The sequence below is a fragment of the Pipistrellus hanaki genome (assembly GCF_964339955.1).
Source record: "Pipistrellus hanaki genome assembly, chromosome: 10".
In the NCBI taxonomy this organism is placed as follows: Eukaryota; Metazoa; Chordata; class Mammalia; order Chiroptera; family Vespertilionidae; genus Pipistrellus; species Pipistrellus hanaki.
The window spans coordinates 20,826,813-20,849,024 of NC_140512.1; the positions used below are offsets into that span (position 1 = coordinate 20,826,813).

At 38.0% G+C, this 22,212-nt stretch overlaps 1 protein-coding gene across 5 annotated transcripts in view; it reads right to left on the reverse strand.

Moving 5' to 3' along the window:
* SEMA3C (semaphorin 3C) overlaps nt 1–22,212 on the reverse strand; it is a 147,858-nt gene that overhangs the window by 70,183 nt on the left and 55,463 nt on the right. For all 5 annotated transcript variants that reach the window (XM_084897061.1, XM_084897060.1, XM_084897058.1 and 2 more), the window contains exons 3-4: nt 2,839–2,999; nt 1,676–1,738 (exon numbers count right to left, since the gene is read on the reverse strand). In XM_084897061.1, coding sequence (XP_084753187.1) covers nt 1,676–1,738; nt 2,839–2,999 — 224 coding nt within the window. The remainder of the gene's footprint in view (nt 1–1,675; nt 1,739–2,838; nt 3,000–22,212) is intronic.

The window sequence follows — 22,212 nt, forward strand, 5'->3', positions numbered from 1 at the left end:
CCTAAGCTGGCAGGCGGACATCCTTCAAGGGGTCCTTAGCACTTCCTCAGAGGTGGGGGAGGTTTCTGCCATCACTACTGCATTCACCAGCCTTGAGCTCGGCTTCTGGCTGAGTGGTGTTCCCCTTGTGGGAGTGCACTGACCACCAGGGGCAGCTCCTGGTTGAGTGTCTGCCTCCTGGTGGTCAGTGTGTGTCAGCAATCGGTCATTCCACCGTTCAGTCAATTTGCATATTAGCCTTTTATTATATAGGATGTTGACTTCTCCAACAAGATAATAAAGTAGATGAGAGTCAAATATGTTGATTTTGGCACAAAACTGTATCTCTAGCAATTAACATTATGCCAGTGCACAGTAGTTTCTCAATTAGTATTTATTGAAAAAGTGATTGAAATGTCTAAAGAAACTTCTGCCCTGGCTAGGTGGCTCAGTTGGTTGGAGGCTTGTCCCATACATTAAAACACTGCAGTTCAGTTCCAAGTCAGGGCACATATCTAGACTGCACTTTCAATCCCAGGTGGGGGTGCAAACAGGAGGAAACTGAATTTTACCTCTCACATCCATGTCTCTCAATTTCTCTCCCTCTCTCTCTCCCTCCCTCTCTCGATTAAACACGTGCATTGGTGAGGATTAAAAAAAATACAGAAACTTCTTTTTTTATGTCTTTTTAAAAAATGGGTATCAGAGGGAGGAAAGAAGAAGAGAGAGAAACATCAATGATGTCTGAGAATCATGGATCAGCTACCTCCTGCATGCACCCTACTGGGGATAGAGCCCTCAATCTGGGCATATTCCATGACCAGAATTGAAACCTGACCTCCTGGTTCATAGGTCAACATTCAACCAAGTAGCCACACCAGCAGGGTTACCAAGTTAATAACCAGTTAGTCCTGGCCAGTGTGTATCAGTGCTTAGAGGGTAGCAGGTTCGACCCAATAGATATGTTTCTCTCACATAGATGTTCTCTTTCCCTCTTTCCCTCCCTCCTTCCTTTTCACTGCCTCTAAAAAACAGTGGAAAATATATCCTGGAGGATTAATTTAAAAAGAAAAAAGCATAACCTGTCAGTTTCAGCAAATCATTAGCAGCAATCAATACAGATTTACTCCTTGACCTTTGGAATCCTATCTAAAGTAACCTAACTTTTACAAGTCTTTTTAGTGTCTCACATTGAAAATCTATCGGTATTTATACCTGTCTCGATTTTGTTTCTATGGTTATTTTTAATTAACAAAGATACCAGTCATCGCTGGTGATTTATGCCTCTGGAATGTGCTGGCTAACCACAACCCTTCTGCTGAGAATCTTTCTTAGGAAGAGCCCACATGGTATCTGGGAGCTGATCCAGAGTCTTGCATTATCATTATTTCGGCAACCTCCTGAGAATTCCACAGGTTGGATCCACTTGGAACAGGGGTTATTACTGAAATCCATCATGAAAAGTGTCAGGGTGCAATAATGAAAGCAAGTCAAGAAAGTTTTACCCAGTCAGGAATTCCTAAATTACAATGTTGAAGAGTTCCAATCTTTCTGTATTTACATTTTTTTACCATGTGTCCAGGAGAGGATTTAAAACACCAACACCCGTTGTCTCACTCCTGGCTGCACTCAACATACACGGATTCGAAGACCAAATATTTAAGTTTGGGTTGTGTGTTTTTTTTAAAGCACTCACTGTGGGATCTTTGCCAGCCATTTTGCACTCTTCGACTTTGATTGTAGACGCTGGCCAGAAAACCTGCCCAGAAAGCAAAATACAGACTGCATAAATCTCACTGTACATGGGACAGCTCAGTGCTCTTCACTTCCGTTTTGCTAACAGATTTCTTTAAGATGTTTCTATTATATTTCTACTTCAAAATTCTATTTTCTTTTATTGAACTTAAGTGGATAAAGATTTTATAATTTTATTGTAAAACTTATGTTTTTATTCCTTCCATCAATCTTTCTTTGAACAAAAGTACTTCAATATATGCCCACTTACTAATGCTATTATATTAAAATGAGGTCATTATTAATGTGCACAATATAAGGTATATTTCCCTCTTTTTACTTATAGTACACTTTTCCCAAGTGCTTATATCACAATGAATTTACAGTTATATTGTAATCTCATTTAATATTATTTTGAGTGAAGTACAAGCTGGGCTGGTGGACTTAATGAAAATGGGCACCTAGGTACAACAACAGTTAAAATAGCTTGGACAAAATCCAAAAGTTTCCTGCTCTGAAATACTGTCTCAACATTCCAAGTCATTGCTGCATCGGATCAGGTCTGGTGGTAAAGATTATTTCTCTGTCTGCTGTCCCTTATTAAAATAACAAGTTCAAAAATCTCCTTTCAGTAATAAATTTATAATGAATCTACTTTTATTTCTTTACTCCAGTGAGTCTCCATTTATTTCCTTGTGAAACAGAATGATAAATATGGGCTACATTTGTTGACAGAAGAGTGCACTTAATAATTGTGTTCCTTCCAAGGACTGCTTGAATTACAAATAAATGATAAGGTAGGTCTTCCTTTAATCTGACCTTTTTTTTTTAATGCCATACTTTAGTCTTCTCTTTTTCTTTTTTTATATATGTATAAACAGGAAGTGTTTTCTCAGTTAGCTTCAGATTTTAGATTGTTTAAAACTATAAAACTAGACAAAGGAAATTGAATTGATTTTATATTTTCAGTCCATTAAAAAAACAAAACTTCCAATTATGTATAAGCATGTAACAGATATTTTCTAATGTCCTAATGAAATACATAATTTATTATTGTATTTTAAGTCTTTAAAGAAAAAAGCATGTAGGGAGGTCAAATTGCCCCCTTGAAAGTAATACACTTACACTCAAAGCTTCTTGACTTATATTGTTAATATTCAAGGAAAGAATGTGATCTTTGCTGCCCACATATATCCGATCCTGATCTTCATCCATTAATAATATCCTATAGTCCAAAGGGTGGTGAGATAGGCTGAAGTATTCAGAGGTCTTGGTTTCTCGAAGCTCTGAAATAGTGAACAACACAGTGAAAACAGATTTGGTTCTATGAGTCTATTAATTTAATAAAAAATGATCTTACAGAATATTTACCAAAAATGTAAAGATACCTTTACCTCCTACAATAATAAATTAACAATAACTTAGAGTTATTTCAGTGGATATTTTTATTCATTGTCTCTGAAATAAAACATAAATCAATAAATGCAATTTTAAAGTTTATGGTGATGACATTTGATTACAAAATTATGCAAGAATCTCAACTGAGTTTTATTCCTGGCTATCATCAGCTAGTTCAAACAGGTTAGCCAAAAGTATATAGTAAATTAGCAGATTGAAACACAAATAAAAGCCCAACAAACAAACAATGGCAGTGTGAATATCTTCCTAGTTTGTCTTATTTTTTATTGTTGAACTCAGTACATCATTTTAAAATTATTTCCTACTCTAAATATTTACTTCCTTGGCATAATTCTAACCAGTTTAATATATTGTTTTGATAAATTATTTTAAAAGAAACCTATTTTTTCCCAGTATACTCCATAAAAAGGTAGTGTTGTTTAAATGTTTATGTATATATTAATAGGGAAAAATAATGAATTTTCAGATGTTCTGAAATGTTAGATTTCAGTATCTCAATGATCAGTGACTCATGGTTATTTAACTTCTTTTACATTAAATATTAGAACTTTGAATATAATGAATGCACCATGACAATACAAAAATCAATAATGATTATAGCAGAACCAATTTTCTTTCCAGTCAAAGTGCTCTTTTGCACAACTTAAGACTTTCCCATTCAAAGAGTTGATGTTTTCTTTGTTCTTTTGATTATAATCTTGAGAGAGTGAAAAACTGAACAAGCATATGCTTTCTGGCCCTGCTAGCCTAGCTCAGTGGTTGAGCACTGACCTATATGAACCATGAGGTAACGGTTCGATTCCCAGCAATAAAATTTCCTGTTGGCAGAGCTGGTCTCTGCCAACCATAGTGGTTCCATTCCCCTAACCAGTGAGTGGTTTAAATTTGGCCTCTGACTACTTATGGTCTATGAGACTTACCAGTAAAGAGAAGCCTTCTGCAGGGGTATTGAAAATATTTCTTGGGTCTTAAAAACTTTTCCTACCTCTGGACATTGGTGCGCGAGCATATTATACTTGCAGCAATTAAGATTACTAGCTTAGAATGACAAGCAAAAATTTAGGGGGAGGGGAGAGCCCGAGGAAGCTCAGTTCTTTAAGAAAGCACTTAATCTCCAAACTACCCTGGAACTGCACTATAACTGGACTACCGCTGTTATGTAAAATTAAAAATATATATATTGCATTAGGCACCTTGAATTGAAGTTTTCATTTCTGTTGTTGAATCCCTTACCAGCTGATACATCTTTTGAATGTTCAAAGACCCTAACTACCTACCAGCTTCTCACCCTTCCTACCATGATTTCTTTAGTTTGGGTATTTTTTTTTAAATACTCTTTTTCTTTTCTTTTCCCCTTTTCTTCCTAATCTATAATGAAGTGAAATCAAGAGTTCAATCTTCGTAAGGAAAATAGCCCCACCTGAATTTTACCTTCAAGTAACACACAATGGCAGCTCTCCTCTTTATCTGTTTTGTTAGAAAATAATCCATTTCTTGCATTAATTCAGATACCACAGGGAGCAATAACTACATTAACTTAGGACCTTTCTGGTCTGAGGATTTTTATCTATTTTTCTGAGCCATAAAGCTATCTTCAGATTGAATTACCTTTAGCTCACTGACAATTGGCAGCTGTTAACCAAGTAAGATTTACTTTAGAAGGGTCCCTTGTTGGAAGCCTGCAAGCCAAGGCTATTTAGTTAAAATGCTATTTAAACTGCTGTTAGCCCTAATTGAACTTTGGGGCTTGGGAAAAAAGAACAATAAAGAGATGAGTTCAAAGCATTGAAAATTTTTATCTATCTGTGAAACGAATGACTAAAGAATCCATCATTTGGTTTCTATGTAGATCCAACTTAAGTCAATGAATACAGTTAGAAAAATTACTAGATAATGATGTGGGTACAGTGAGAAAAAGAAATCACTATTATTGGTTTCCTCTCTAAACAAATGAAAAGACTGGCGTTGTGCTATGGTTCTTTAAATCTTAGCAATGATGTCACCCTTTTTACAGCATTGGAAGTACAACTAGTTGTGTTGTTTCTCCGGACATGCTCAACTGATGGGAAGGAACTTTGGCTGAGAGCATGTGGCATTAGAAAACGGAGTGGCCCTCGAAGGGCAGGGTAGGTCTCCCAGGCCCTGGGAAAATCTCCAGGGAAACATTATTTAAAAAAATACTGCATGCTTCTATCCCGAAATCTACACTATTGTAGAGTTCTATGATGGAAAATTACTGTAATGCGTTCCATGCCAGTGTTCCCTGAGGGAAAATCTGCAGCTCAGTATGCTTACCTGAGATTCATGTATTGACACAGACTTTTCTTTGTGATAGAAATTATTGTGAGCCTTGAGAACTTAACCAAGGCTGGGGGAACAATACATTCCCCCAAAATATAAACCCTAGCAATAGAAGCTTTGGGTTTGGGGTCCTACTGAAGGGAGCAATAGATTGCTGTAGCAATTATGATGTAGTTTAATATACAGTAATATATGCTGTCTGTAAGTCACACTTTGTCCCTAACCCCAGGAAGAACTAACATGTGTGCTCTATAAAATCAGTTGGTGATCTTAATATTTGAGGTGACTTAAGTCAAAATAACTTAAATAGCGCGCTCTCTCTCTCTTTCTCTCTCTCTCGGTGGGGGAGGGTGGAGAGTCTAAGGCTTTCTTTTATGGATAATATAGATCTCAAACTGTTAAGAAGGGAAACTTATTTGCTCAGAATACTAAATTATCTTTGGCCCTTTAGAAATTGAAAATATAAACCAAATATTACTTGATTAAAAATCAACTCCCAGAGGTATCTCTAATAGAAACGTATGCAATGGTTATTCATTAATTAGATTTAAAGTTCTTGACATGTTATTAATTTATGTAATTAATGTACTCAATATGTATTTATTGAGCTCTTATCACAGCAGGCTAAACACTCTGTTCAAATAAGAGGATACAAAAATGAAGATACCATGGCCTTATGACAATTCCAAATTCTACCTTTCATTCTGTTACGGTCATGCTTCACTTGACAATGGAGGCACATTATGAAGAATGAGTCTTTCTTTTTTAAATATATATTTTATTGACTTTTTACATAGAGAAAGGGAGAGGGATAGATAGAGAGTTAGAAATATCGATGAGAGAGAATCATCAATCAGCTGCCTCTTGCACACCCCCTACTGGGGATGTGCCCACAACCAAGGTACATGCCCTTGACAGGAATTGAACCTGGGACCTTTCAGTCCTCAGGCAGACGCTCTATATACTGAGCCAAACCGGTTTTGGCGAGAAATGAGTCTTTAAGCCAGTGGTTGGCAAACTCATTAGTCAACAGAGCCAAATATCAACAGTACAACGATTGAAATTTCTTTTGAGAGCCAATTTTTTTAAACTTAAACTTCTTCTAACGCCACAGCTTCAAAATAGATTTGCCCAGGCCGAGGTATTTTGTGGAAGAGCCACACTCAAGAGGCCAAAGAGCCACATGCGGTTTGCTGACCACTGCTTTAGGCGATTTGATCACTGTGCTTACATCAATGGAGTGCTTACAGAAGCTAGAGGGTACAGCCTCCTCCACACATGGCTATATCATCTAGCCTAGCAGTCGCCAACTTTTTGGACCACACGGAACACCAGTGGTCTGCCTGTTGCTCCAGGCTACAAGCCTGCACAGCCATTTACTACACGAAATGTTGTAGGCAATTGTAGCACAATATCATTTGTGTATCTAAAAAGAAAAGATACAGTAAAGGCTGTGCGAGCACACCTGCAAACACGGGGTGAAGGAGAGGGCTAAGCAGGCAGGTGCTGAGAGGGGGAGTAGACATTAGGACAGAGGGAGTGAGGGAGAAGAGCAAGAAGGAAGAGAAGGGGAGGGGGAGAAGCAGAGCAGAGATCCAGAGACGCAGCGCGGTAAAGCTTGAGATGAGAAATAATGAAAGGGAGAGGCAGAAGAGTGGGGGGATAGAAAAGGGAGAGAGGAAGAAAGGGAGGGAGAGGAAAGAAGGGAAATGAGTTTGTGCACAGGAGTGTGTGTGCATATGTGTGCGAGCGTGCATGTGTGAGTGTGTTTGTGTGCATGCAGGGACAGGCGTGCACGAAGCAGGCTCCCAGGTACCCTTCCTCCCAGCCTATTCCTTCCTAGATAGTCCCTTGGCCCAGCTGCCAGCAAGCTGGGTGGGCAGCATGCTGATCTCCCTGGTCTATTTAAAGCAGGTGGAGGTAGCAGTAAATTCAATTATTTTCAATATCACAAACCTTTGCTTATAACCCAGTATAATCTTAAGGTTATCAGACACCATGGTGTATGTGGTCTGTCTTTGACTGAAACTTCCATCATCTTCTATCATGTAACTGCACTCTGTTTGCTCAGCCCACCATGAAGTTGTCAACATAAATCACCGCTCTCTCTCAGGCAGAGGGGCATCCACAGATTTCAAAGTAAATGCTTCGGATATCTTTTATTTCAGAGATGTTGCTATGCTCAGAGTGATTTTTTCTTCTGAATGTCTAATCCCAGAGGAATTTTAAGTACACGGGGCTTTCCTGACCCATCCCCTCCCTGAGGCTCCCTCCTTTTAAACTGGTTAAGAACTGAACTTCACCTGTCCCTGTAGGGCAAACAGGCAGATAAAATCTAGAGCAGTGAAACTTCAGGGGGCTGAAACCACAGCTCCTAATTCCTAAGGCAAAGAGAGACCAGAACGCATTTTTTAAAAACCACATTTGCTCAAAAATAATACTTCTATTATCCTTTGAGACAGCACAGAGGAACATGGGGATTGTTCTGCTGAGTGAAATAAGCCAGTCAGAGAAAGACAAATATCACATGATTTCACTTACATGTGGAATCTAATGAACAAAATAAACTAACCAACAAAAAGGTCCAGAGACATACAAGCACCTAACAGAATCTCAGAGGAAGGGGGTAGGGGAGAGATTAACCAAATAACGTATTTGCATCTATGTAGTATAACCGATGGATACAGATAATACTGAGGTGAAGGCCGGGGTGGGGTGGGAGCTTGGTGGAGGGGGGCAAAGGGGATTGAGGGACATCTGTAATGCAACAATAAAATAAAACAAATTAACAATAAAACAAAATAATAATAGTAGTCCCAAATGTGGATTTATCAGTAAGGTTGGCCATTCTAGGTACCTTATAAAATGACTTCATTTAATTTGCATTCAAAGCTTTTATGTCTATGTGTATAAATTCATCACTCATGGACACAGGCAATAGGGTGAGGGAGGTTTGGGGCATGGTGGTGAGAGGGGGGAGGGCTATAAGGGATCACTGGGGGGGAAAAGGGAACATATACAATACTTTTAACAATAAAGATTTTAAAAAAAAAAGTTTTTGTGTTAGGCCTTAACATTATTCCTGTTCTACATATAAAGAAGCTAAAATTCAGCTCATTTGAGCAGTGCCACAAAGATCACACAGTCATGAGTAGAAGAGGACAGAGCCAGGATTCAAAGCAAGGTGAGTTTCTCAACCGATGAGCTCAATCAGATACCCCCTCGCTTTTCAAATCAGACGAGCTCTACACTTATGGGTTGAGTCTGGCTAGAGAAGGGCAATAGTGAATACAGAATGTATCTCCCAAGCATGGTGCCAGTGGGAAAATTAGCCTATACACAGGAGCTTTTATATACACACACACACACACACACACACACACACACACACACTAGAGGCCCGTTGCACAAAGATTCGTGCAAGAATAGGCCTTCGTTTCCCTGGCTTCGCTTCCGGCCACCCAGGAGCCTGCAAATCCTTGCTCTCAGTCGGAGCACTACTCCTGTAGCTCCCCCTGCCACAGTAGGCATCCTGCCCTGCCCAGCTGCTCCAAGCCTAAGTATGCAAATCAACCAGCCATGATTGCTGGATTAATTTGCATACTCACTCCTGATTGGCTGATGGTATCACAGAGGTACAGTCAATTTGCATGTTTCTCTTTTATTAGTGTAGACTAGAGGCCCAGTGCATGAAATTTGTGCATTTGGGGTGGGGTGGTGTCCTTCAGCCTGGCCTGTACCCACTCCCAGTCTGAGAGCCCTCAGGGAGCGGGCCTAAGCAACAGTGGGACATTCTTAGTGCTACCTGAAGGCAGGAGAGACTCCTGCCACCATAGCTGTGCTTGCCAGCCATGAGCCTGGCTCAAGGCTTCTGGATGAGCAGCACTCCCCTGTAGGAGAACACATACCACCAGGGGGCAGCTCCTGCACTGAGCACCTGCCCCCTGGTGTTCAATGCACATTATAGTGACCAGTCGTTCTGCCGTTTGGTTGATTTGCATATTATCCTTTTATTATATAGGATTATTGATCTCAGAGAGGAAGGGAGAGGCAGAGAGAGATAGAAACATCAATGATGAGAATCATTGATCAACTGCCTCCCGCATGCTCCACACTAGGGATCAAGCCTGCAACCCGGACATGTGCCCTGACTGGAAATCACACTGTGAGCTCCTGGTTCATAGGTCGACACTCAACCACTGAGTCACATTATTGGCTGGGCCAGGTGCTTTTAAGAAGGATGATTCTCATCTGGCTTTCCCCTGGCTGTTTTATGAGCAAATAGTGCCCTCTCTGCACTTAAAAATATGGGTGGTTTGGATGTGAAATTATATGATCGCTGTACTTTAAAAAAAAAAAAATATTTTCTTGATTTTTTTACAGATAGGAAGAGAGAGGGACAGAGAGTTAGAAACATTGATGAGAGAGAAACATCGATCAGCTGCCTCTTGCACCACCCCCACTCCCCCAAACTGGGGATGTGCCTGCAACCAAGGTACATGCCCTTGACCAGAATTGAACCTGGGATCTTTCAGTCCGCAGGCTGACGCTCTATCCACTGAGCCAAACCAGTTTAGGCATAATCGCTGTACTTTTAAGCTCCCTCATCTTGTCTGGTTGGCTTTGAATTACTTTCAGCACAAAAATTCAAAGTTCTTCACATGGCCTTTAAGACCTGTCATGATCTGGTTCAAGATTACCTCAGTGGGAAATCTCAATCATCACATAGTATTTGCCTATTTTCTTTGTGTTCTCACCCTTCTGGTCTTCTTTTCACATCTTCAAACTATTCCCTCCCCTCCCCACTTCTGCCTCGGGGCCTTTGTGGATGTTATTTCTGCTGCTGAAAGGGTTCTTCCTGCTTTCTTCTAACTCCTACTCATAACTCAAGCAGTAGCTTCCATGTAATTTAAACTGGACTGATTCATAAAGACTTCCTTGATCCTCTAGATGAGGTCAGGTCTGAGGTCTGCTGATATTTGCTCAATTTCTCTTTGTGGTTTTTCTCTTAAAGGCTGCCTGAAAGTGGAAGATCATTTGCAATGATCTAAAACGCCATGGGCGCAGTGGTGGAAGATTCAATCTGTCTTCTATAAAGTTCTGCAGATGAACTAACTGCCTCTGAATATGAGATAAGGCTATTTGTTCATTCACATTCTACTCTACCCTTTTTTTTTTTCTGCTTCATTGAGTGTCATAATCTTTTAATCTTGGTTAATTAAAAATTATGAGCATGAATAAAAGAAAACTGTGCTATTAAATTTCAAAAATGTGTTTGTGATATTATTTTATTACTATTAAAAGGTAAAGTGAATGGAGGGGAAGGCCCTAATTTGGAATTAGCCAACTAGGGATAAAGTTCGAGCTTCACCATTTGTTGATACAAGCTTGGTTTGCCCCTTCCTGCAGTCACTCCTTTCTACCCTCCCTCCCTCACTTTGAACCTTACATCTACAAAACAAAAGGAAGAATGAGATTATTGATTAATCAGAATGATCCCAAATGTTCCCTGCAGCAATAAAAGTGTTCATGAAAATAATTTCGTTTTCACACTCTACAAGTATTATCTACTATTGTAGAATATCTGTTAAGCTGATTGGACCCTTCATATTACTATTAATCTGACAGGAAGAAAGGGTCTGTTTAAAAACCTGTCTTAGCAATACGACCACAGTAATGTAATATAACTGTGTCTTTTCTGGAGAAAATATGAAACTAAACCAAAATCAAACTTTCTTTCCCCATAACTAAAACATATTCTATTTGTGTTGTGTGGTTCAATAAACTGGACGATTATAAATTCTAACTTAAGTCCCTTCCTCTAAACTTACTTAGGAAACATGAGAGTAGACTTCAAAGATGTTCGGTGCAAATACTGGGCTCCTTGTATGGGCAGTAGTTTTGGATTCTATCTCAGAGTAGGAAGAACAGACAATGAGAAAATAACGAAACTGTCTTGAGAATCTCTGAATTATTGTAGAAGGAAGTAACTTCTGAAAAGTAGAACTAGATCTGAACCCGCTGTTAAGCTGTAGAGGACAGCAAGGGTGAGCCTTCGGGCTGTCAGGAACGCCTAGTTCAGAATGTCCACTCCACACGTAAACACAGGAGATAAACGTGAAGAGGAGGAAACGCTGCTTCATCTGACACCTCCTTTCCAGAGCCCTTGACACTTGGAGAAGCTGCTTTGGGGCAAAGCGCTCAAAAACAGCATGTCCAAGTTGAGAACAGTAGTTTCAAGGTTGTCAGCAAAATGAAAGCAGAAAGAGAGAGAGAGAGAGAGAGAGAGAGAGAGAGAGAGAGAGAGAGAGAGAGAGAGAGAGAGAGAGAGAGAAGGGGGAGAGGGGCATATAATAACAACTGAGCTTGAGCATGAATGGTTGGTGTCAATTAGTGTACTTCTACTAAATATAATACTTTCAGTCACTATAATTGTCTATGTAGAGATTTGAAAATATGCAAAATAGTTCTTAGGCTGTTCAGTTTTAAAAGTAGGCTATGTTCATTAGGAAAGCAGTTGTTAAAAATTATTCATAGAAAATATACTAGGAGGACATCTTTTTAAATATTAATACTAAAAGTCCTGGGCAGTGAGACAGAGAAATGTGAAGGCGGGAAGATAATACTTCAGATCAACTCGTGTGCAGTGGGCCAGGTGAAGAGCTGAGGCTGACGTGACGGGTAAGGCCAGCAAAATCCCAGAGCACACAGCACCACAGACCCCAAGCCCCCACTCTGAACCCCAAAGGGACCACACTAAGCTATCACATGGAAAGATTCTTGCAATTGCATTTAACACATGTCTATCATACAATTTATACTAATTGTTGGTTTTCCATGGCTTCAATAACACTTCCTTTGCATACACGATGGCTTCAGTGGAAGTGGCTCCTCAGCGTACTTGATCAGAGCAACAGTCGTAGAAAATTCCCTTGCTGAGTGAAGTCTCCTGTCCTGTTTCTCCCTCAGAAACTTTTCTGGCCCTTCATTCCACAGTTTTCTATAACATAAAGCTTATATTTTATATAATACAGCAGGCTCTACACAAAATTAAACTATTCTTTGAGGTATATATTTACCCACCCATTCAATATATAGTGCGTGAGCTAGGAACCTGGTGAAATAATGAAAATCCTTGGTCTCTCCCCTCAGAGTGGACAGTCTAGAATGGAGATATACAAGCCATTATAGTACAAAAAGGTGAAATTAAAGGAGCTTTGCCCCTAGCTGGTTTAGCTCAGTGGATAGAGCATTGGCCTGTAAACTGAAAAGTCTCAGGTTCAATTCCTGGTCAAGGGCACATGCAGGAGGCAGTCAATCAATGATTCTCTCTCATCATTGATGTTTCTGTCTCTCTCTCTCCCTCTCCCTTCTTCTCTGAAATCAATAAAAATATATTAAAAAAAAAAGAAAAGAAATTAAAGGAGCTTTGAAGAAGGAAGATTCAGTTTTCCTGGAAATAGAGGGGGGATCTTAAACAGAAGAAAATATCTGAGCTTTTTTTATTTTTTCAACAAATATTAGTTGAGCCACTCTTTTTGTAATAAGTGAAAAAAAGTATTGTAAAAGACAGGGTAAGAGTTTAAGTCAAGGACAGCTACTTTATATCAGGGGTCAGGAAAAGCTTCTGTGGGGAAGTTTCATATAATCTGTGATCTTAGGGATAAATATGAGTTAATAAGGAGATAAGCATTTTCTATGGAGTGGAAAGAGCTTGTGTAGAGATCTTATGTTGAAGATTCAAGGATGATTAGTTTCTTGGCTGATAAAGAAGAGGATTTGAATGGTCTTTTGAAGCAGAAGTAAGCAATCAATATGACAGACATGCCAACTTCCTGAATCTCACACAAGCAACATGCAAAGATGCAAACTCCTTGTACAACAAACCAAAGAGGCTGAAATTTTTCCAACCTTGCTTGAGATGCCAATAAAAATTCTGAGAAAGTACATGATTTCACAAGTGAGTTTGAAAGAATTATGCTAATGAAGCATTCTCAAGCATTATATAATTTTAATACAATAGTAAGTGAATAAAGTAAAATATTTGTATAGCTAAACTATGTCTGCATAAAAGTAAGAATAAATACACAAAAATCTTGGGGAAATTTCAACTTAACATTCTCCTTCATAATATATTCAATTAAAAGTAAGAGTCTGATAATACTGATGGCTCAACTCAATATTCTGTTCGTTATAGGATTTATAATTACTAATTTATAATTAGGCAGTGCAAACTTTCTTTACAGGTTAACATGATGTAAATATTGTCTCATACTAGATTCTTTTAAAATGATGAAAAACCACCCACAACTTTTACTTAGTAAGACTATTAGGAATATAACAATCCTGTCCCCCACCTCCCTCAACCCAAATTCTTAAACTCTGCTTTTGCTTGATACATTCTTAAACCCATTTCCATTTGCACACAGGAAAAATACAATAAACTGTATACCATAAAATCTCCTATCCAAAGGACCAGACTTTATGCACAAAGAAGCACAGAGATGTTCCCCTAAAGAGACAGCTATTTTATCTGAACGTTATTTAAGTCAGCATGACTCATTGTTTAGCCTAGTTATTGCATTTGGCTTCAAAACAAAGAAACAAGTTTGGGGAAACGTAGAGGACAGTGGAAACATGTTCATTTTACTTTCAACATACTCCTCAGTTGTTCAAGGCAGAAGCCCCCTTTTGTCCTTTTCCCTTGCATCCCCCCCCCCCCCCCCCCCCCCCCCCCGCATCGTCTACAATGCAAGGTCAGTGACTCAGTGCTCAGTGGCTGGAGCGGAGATTTACAGAGTCACTGGGAGTGTGCCTCCACAGAGTATGAGAGCCACCCTTTGATCCTTTTCAGGAGCAGCACAAAGGCTCCAACCATGTTTTCTGCAGCTTTGAAAAGCCCAAGACTTGTCATATATACAATGGCTTTGAATGTATATGCAAGACATTTCTCTTCTCTTTATCCTGGTTGGGAAACCATTTGCTTCCAAATCTCACGTGATGGTGTTTTCAGATGGAGTGGCTGCAGCTACACTCAGTCTTTCCAAAGAGAGGACCAGTGTTTCACTTTTCTGCTCTTGCTCTGGAAACATAATATTTATCATTCCTGCGTGCACTTCAAGGAGAATAGCAGAATATGAACTCAAAGCTTATTTATTTTACAAAATGTGATGGCCTCCATGAGGTTAGCATGTGCCAGGACTGTCTCTAATTTTTCAGGGTAACAGTAAGACCTGCTGGTGGAAATAGAACACACTTAAAAGAGGAAGTGACAAGCTACTAGAAACCAAAGTTTGACCTGAGTATTAATAGCTCCCAGTTGCCTTTTTACCGTGGAAGGAAGTTTCATTCCACTGATTTATAGCCATTTTTAATCCCTGCATCTCAAAAAGCAGAACATATTTTATTAGGCAAAACGACAGGTGTAGATAGTTGGGATGGTGTTATTTGAGGATTTCATGTTACACAATTCAAGTGACTTAGCAAGATTAAGCCAAACAAGCCACTTTATGCCCTAAAACTAGCACAGTGGTAACAGCTTTCTAGTTAGGCATTAGCTTTTCACGTCTCGTCATCAAAGAGACTTGGAAGTTGTACTTCTTTAACTTGAAAACTTTGCAAGCTTTCTTACTCATACTACTAAGTATAACAATAGCCAAGATTGTCTATTAATATCCAAATAAAAATAAATTTAAGTTAGTACAATTAAAGCCCCCAAATAATTTTAACCTAAGCCCTACAGATAATTAAAATGAAACTCTTTTTTTTTTTTTAACCTAATGAATTTTTGTGGGAGAAAGGCTGTTGTTTGCAGACAGAGATTTATGCTCAAATCTGGGCACTACCTTTAACTAGCTATGTGGCTGTAGGCAAGTTACTTAAAATTATGAGTGCATAATAGCCCCCTCTTGAATGATAGAAATAATAATACCTTCCTCATGGCACAATTATGTGAATTAAAGAGAAAATACTTGTGAAACACCTGGAGAATAGTAGCTTTCACTCCTAATTGTTCGTCTTCATGCCACGACAGGAGTTTTGTTTTAAACAGGATATCTGTGCACAGTCATAGCTTTGGGGCATTACTCTGCAGTTGTTTTCTGAGCTAACCCTGCTAACGTTGGTTGAAATAATGTCTAATATGTATTGAAATGCAACCTGCGTGCCAATAAAAAGTTACAAATGTTCTAAAATACTAGCAAACATTATTTTTTAATTCAAACACAAAAGTACATATTGTTTAAAAACTGCAACTGTCCTTAATCTTTATCCGGTCTACCTCTCTTAAATTAATACTTATACTTCTCAATGGTTATTAAGAATATACAGTACCTATCCATTTACTAAGTTAAATAATAAATTGACCTCCACAGCTTTCTGCTTTAAGAATATGAGAAAACTGCAGATGGATCTTGGGTAACTTTCCCAAGTTTGGGATGTAAATCTGGGTCACCCAAAGTCCATGCCCTCAGCCCTTTGTAGAGCAAGAGAATGCATTCAGCTGCAGGACTTGGTCTCCTTAACCTTTTCCTGAGTATAACAGTTGTTTTAACATTTTAACACACATGAGAATTGTGAATTTCTTATTAAAAATAAAAGTTTCTAGGAATAAGAATAGTTCCACCCAGAGGCGCTTACTCAAAGGGTCTTCTCAAATCTCTCTATTGAACACCCCAAACTTGTTAGAGTACCGGGGCAGTTCCCGAAGAGATTAATCTACATTGCCTCCAAATTGGAGATAGTATCTTCTCTCTCATTGGTTTAGTCTTAGGTAAACTAAGTTAATAAATAAAAGCAGAGCAGTTACAGGCATATCGTATTACTTAGAATATATTAGCAGTTGACATTATTCCTGAGTTCAAAAAATAATAGTAGCCCTAACCAGCTTGACCCAGTGGATAGAGCGTGGGCCTGCGGACTGAAGGGTCGCAGATTTGATTCCAGTCAAGGGGCATGTATCTTGGTTGCAGGCTCCTTCCAGCCTGGGTCCTGGTCAAGACTTGTTCTTCTGTATCAGTGTGTCTCCCTGTCTTTCCCTCTCTCATCCACTCCGCCCCCCCCCCCCCCCCCAAAAAAAAAAAATCAATGGAAAAATATCCTCAAATAAGGATTAACAACAACAAAAAGTGAAACCCACAGTTTTCCAGGGAAGATATGGTATGTTCAATATAATATAACACAACACAGTATACGATAACTGCTCTTAAAGAGAAGCACAGAATGGCATTGGCGTCCAGCATCTAATCCTCTAAAACAGGAAAGCATTCTCAATTCCTCCCTCGGAGCCAATCAATCTGTTGCTGAATCTTACTGCTTTACCTCTAACATGTTTCTCAAATATGTCATTTCTTATCCACCTAAATTATCACTCTTTTATTCTTGACACTTGTCATCTCTGACTGGATAATTGCATGAGACAGATAACTGCCTTCAGCCTTCTTCTTTGTTCTAACACTCATGGAATGTTGAATAAACGGGGGCTCAAGTGGGCAGTCTGTGTGCTGGGTCCAGGGAGGCAAAGATGCTGATCCTACCCTGCAAGACAAGCGGGGTTCTCTCATCAGCTTTAGACTTCCACCTGAGGCAACCACCATCCAAAGGCTCAGCATGGACAATGTCTTTTACACACAGGCCGTGTGTCGCACTTTCAATCTATGTGGTGAATTCCTATTTGCTACCCTGATAGTTTCCTGCTTGTTAGAAGCCATGGGGCACTTTAAAAATTAACAAATGTTATGGCCTTTCTTTTTTTCAAAAATCTTATTTATGATCATAATCTTAAAATGCTTATGCAACTTCAGGATGTCACTGATACTCTAGGATTCACACAAGTATCCCTCTCTATTCAATGAGCAGGGTTCATGCACTCAGGTTATAAATATCTCAACTACAGGGGAAAGTCCATGCCTATAAGGATGTCAAGCCATGCCATTCATGGCCTGGCCCCTACTTGCCTCCTCAGCCCCAACACCTGGTATTTCCACCTTTATCTTTATGCTCCTGTAGTACAGATACCTGTAATGTCTTAAAAAAAAAACCACCTTAGTACCTCATACTTCTCAGCTATAATCACACTAGTCATTGCCTTACCTGCCTTGGTAACTTTTACATGTTTGTTTGTTTTCTAAGTTTTTGTTGTTGTTGTTAGTCCTCATCCCAAGATATTTTTCATTGAGTTTTATAGAGAAAGTGGAAGAGAGGGAGGAGAAGGAAGGGAGGGAGGGAAAGAAGGAGAAAGAGAGGGAAGGAGTGGAGGGATATTGCTGTGAGGGAGACACAGTGTTTGGTTGCCTCCTGCACATGCCCCACCCGGGGCTGGGGATCAAGCCTATAACCCTTCTGTGAATGGGCCAACACTAGTCACTGAGCAACGATAGCCAGAGCCTTTTCCGTGTTTTTAATGCTTAACAAACACTATCCTTTCTGTAAAGTCTTTCCCAACTTTCAGTTTCTCCTATGAGAAATGAGAATAAGGACTTACCTTTATTAATTTACTTGCACTTAAGATGTATTTTAATTATATATATATATATATATATATATATATAATCTTTGCACTATGAGGTTTATATTTCTATTTATTCTATTTATAAACACATATATTTATGTTTCTTGTTTATATTTCTTTAAAAGTGTATTTTTTAATTTTAGAAACACCGAAAATACTTTAGAGGCTCTGGAAGACTGTACCTATGCAATGAAAATTGTTTAAGCTGATGGACAAAGTCTACAATTTTCAATCCAATTGGGAGAAGACAAAGGGAGAATAGAAGAGACTTGTTTTTTCCTTTTCCAAAAGAAGTAAGAGCAAATTCACTTGGCATTCTCATTGTGCTTGTGGAGCACTTAGGACAATGAATGGTGTAATTAGTCAGGAAGACTTCCAATACTGAGCAATCTATACATAGCTTACTGAGGTGGCAGGCATGAGAGCCACTGTGCCTACAAACAGCAAGGTGGCATTGTGAAAAGCATTTACTAGACAGAGAGTCAGTAGCAGAAATATAACAACAATCCTGTTCCTGTAACCAGCTTTTTACTCTTGGCCATATAGTCCGACATAGCCTCAATTTTTACATCTGTAAGTAAAAGGTTTGAACTAAATAATAAGATAATTTCTAGTATTTTTTTCTCCAACTTTAAATTTTTATAAAACACCCTTTACTCTTACCTCAAATAAACTGAGTTCTTCAAATTTTATCTATACTACTAGCACATACCGGCGTGTTAAATCAAGCAATTAAAATTATTATTTATTAGATAACTTTACTACCTTCATGTCTCCATACCCTGGACAAAGAATGGCATTCAAGGTCAGGTGGTGGAGTGCTGCAAAATATTTCTCTTAATAAATTTAGGGGCAGGGAGAGATATTCTCCTTTAGAAAAGTTTAAAACAACTTCTTAGTCCCATAGATTTTTTTTATTTTTATTTTTATGTTCTTATTCTTCAAAGAATTTCTACCCTTCCAATTCCTCTATTAAGAATATTTAGAAAACATAGGTAAAATAATCCAAGTCCAAAACTTGCTTCAAATGCACATTCTTTCTCATCACCCTCACTTTTATCTTAACTTGTATTTCTTTCTCATGTATAACTTATGCAGCCTATGTATTTTATAGAAAGTAGTAGTCATTTTCATTCCATGTTTTCTTTTCATTTTCAACCCATGACAGATCCACTTATGATCTTTTGTTGAAGAATCTAGATTAAGGAATTGTCTTTTTCTACTCTGGAATCCCTCTTTCTTTCTCTTTTTAAAAACACATACACACACAAAAACATGTTTTTATTTATTTTAGAGAGAAAATGAGAGGAAGAGACAGATAGAAACATCAATGAAGAGAATAATCGATCAGTTGCCTCCTGTACACTTCACATTGGGGATTGAGCCTGCAACCAAGCTATATGCCTTGACCAGAAATTGAACTGTGATCTCCTGGTTCATAGGCCAACATTCAACCACTAAGCCATGTCAGCCAGGCAGGAATCCCTCTCTTTTACATGGGGAGATAATGAGGTCACCCATAATCCCACTTCAGCATCCTTCCCTTATCATGTTTCACAGCACGTTTCTTAACATAAGAGATTTTACTGCCTCTTTAATCTAGCTTTTGAATGTCATGCAAAATGTAATTTTGCAGCTAAGTTTCTAAATTTAGCCTTAAGTATGTCTACCTAATTCCACCACAAGTGGATAATTGCTTAATCTTCTGCATTTACTGCTCTGAATAAAAAATAATATAAGATGATTTAGCCTTCATTTTATATAATTTGTAAACAGCTTTTCCACCTAGAGTTTAAAACCAGAGGAGAAATAGCAAGACTGTTTTAGCAATGGTGGCAATTAAGAACTTTTGATGCCTTTGCTGAATGGATATATAAAAAGAAAAAATTAACATTGCTGACAGAGTACTTTCCCCTGATTTTAACGCTACAATGTACATTTTTCAAAGTGATAGACTATGTTAGTTATGGTCTCTACTTTTTATTATGTATAATAAAAATCCATATGAATAAAAATACATTTTATTAAAGTAGGGTGCTATTGAATATAGTACTTTTTAATAACAGTTTTATAAAGAAAAAGAAAACAAACTATTGGTGACTATACAGAGTAGCAGACACTCTTAATCTCAATTGGTACAAATATAAATTTGTATTTTGTTTCTGGGAGGCTTATCTATTATAGATTGAAAAACTATACAACAAACCTCATAGAGAATGATATAAGAGATTATTTTATGGCCTCTGGGCAAGTAAAGTTTTCTTAAATTGGGGAAAAATATAAACCATAAAGAAGGGAATAATGAATTGGAATATATTAAAATTTGGAATTTACACTTATACATCATTATTAAGTGTGTAAAAAAGCAAGCCAAGTAATGCGAGATTCATAAACTCATATAATCTATACGAGGTTGATATCCAGAATGTAAAAAAAAAAATAACACAAAACTAGAAATCAATACGAAATATGTAAAATAAAATAAAAATGGCAATATCTTAAAATAATTGTTCTAGATGACATCCAAATAACCAACAAATAGATGAAAATGTGTTCAAAATCATTAGGAATTTGGAGACTACAAATTAAAACTAAAATGAGATACCACCAGACTGCCTAAATTTGTTTTAATAAAAAAATTAAAAAGATGGTTATTTCCAGTATTAGGCAAGGATATAGAGCAACTGGAATTTTCACATACTGCTAAAATATATATTAAATATATATATTTTAGAAAATAATTTGGCTTTTATCTACTTATTTTGAACATATGTATGTTATATTACCCAGCAACTCAATTTCTAGGTATATATAAAAATACACATACAAGAATAGTCATAGAAGCTTTATTCATTATAGCCCCAAACTGGGGATTACACATTTGTCTATCAACAATATGTGTAATTGGTAAACACATTATGGTATTTTCCTACAATGCCTACTACTCGGCAATTAAAAAGAATAAACTACTTTTATTTATAGCAATGCCATTGAATCTCTCAAACAAAATAGAAGTCAGAAAAAAATAAAATTGCATTTATATAAAGTTCAAAATCAGGCAAAATTAATCTATTATATTAGGAGGCAGGACACTGGTTACATTCAAGGAGAAAAGAGAGGATGGTCATTGAGAGGGGCAAAGGGGGCCTACGCATATATGTTTAACCTGGATGAAAATATGGCCTCTTTGTGCTAACTTGTGTGAGATTCATTCATACAGAAGATTTTTGCACTTTTTTTGTATCTATGTTTGCTTTGTTAAAAATTATATTTTTAAGAAGGGGTATTTATATCTATATATGTGTAGTTTCTGAGTTGGAGTATTTTAACTTCCTTCCTATAACAAATTACTACGCCAAGGTTTAAGCCAAGGTTTGTGGCTTGAACACAACAGAAATTTATTCTCTCACAGATTTGGAAGCCAGAAGTCCAAAATCAGTATCTCTGGGCTGAAATTGAGGTGTTGACAGGACCACACTCCCTCTGGATGTTCTAGAGAGAATCTGTTCTTTGCCTCTTCCTCTGAGGCTATTAACATTCCTTGGCTTAAAACCACCACGCTCCAATCTATCTCTCTGTGGTCCCATTGCCTTCCCTTGCTCTTCTGTGTCAACATTTTCTGTTTCTATCCTTTAAGCGATTTGTGATTGCATTTAGAGCTCACCTGGATAGCACAGGAGATTCTCCTGATCTCAAGAGCTTAAATTTATCCATGTAAGTGAAGTCAATTTTGGCATAGAAAGTAACACTCATGAGTTCCAGGGATTAGGATGTGCATGTCTAGAAGCCATTATGCAACCTACCATGCACAGTGTCATTGACAGTAACCACTCTGAGTTCAGAAAGGAGAACAATAACTGAGCACCAGAGTCAGCTGTGAAGGCCTCATGGAGCAGGACTTTTGGGAAAAGTGCATTTACAGGTCATGGCATCTGCACATGTAGAGAAGAACAGGCACTCATAGTCCAAGATGGCCCCAAAAGATGCCAACCAATAAAGATGAAAAAAATTCAATTGCATTCACTACTAGTAAAAACAAATGGAACTGTACCTAAAATAGGGTACCTGTTCATGAAAATAGAGACTATTAATTTCAGCTGTACTTACTGATCAGCTTAAGTTATAGAAGTAAAATATAAATTATACAAGTAATATGAGAAACACATGATTAAAAGGTGAAAATTATTAATAATACTGAGGCTGCTGAAGCAAACAGACTGGCAGAGTGTTGCTGGAGATGAAGCACCAAAGCGAGACTCAGATACAATTTG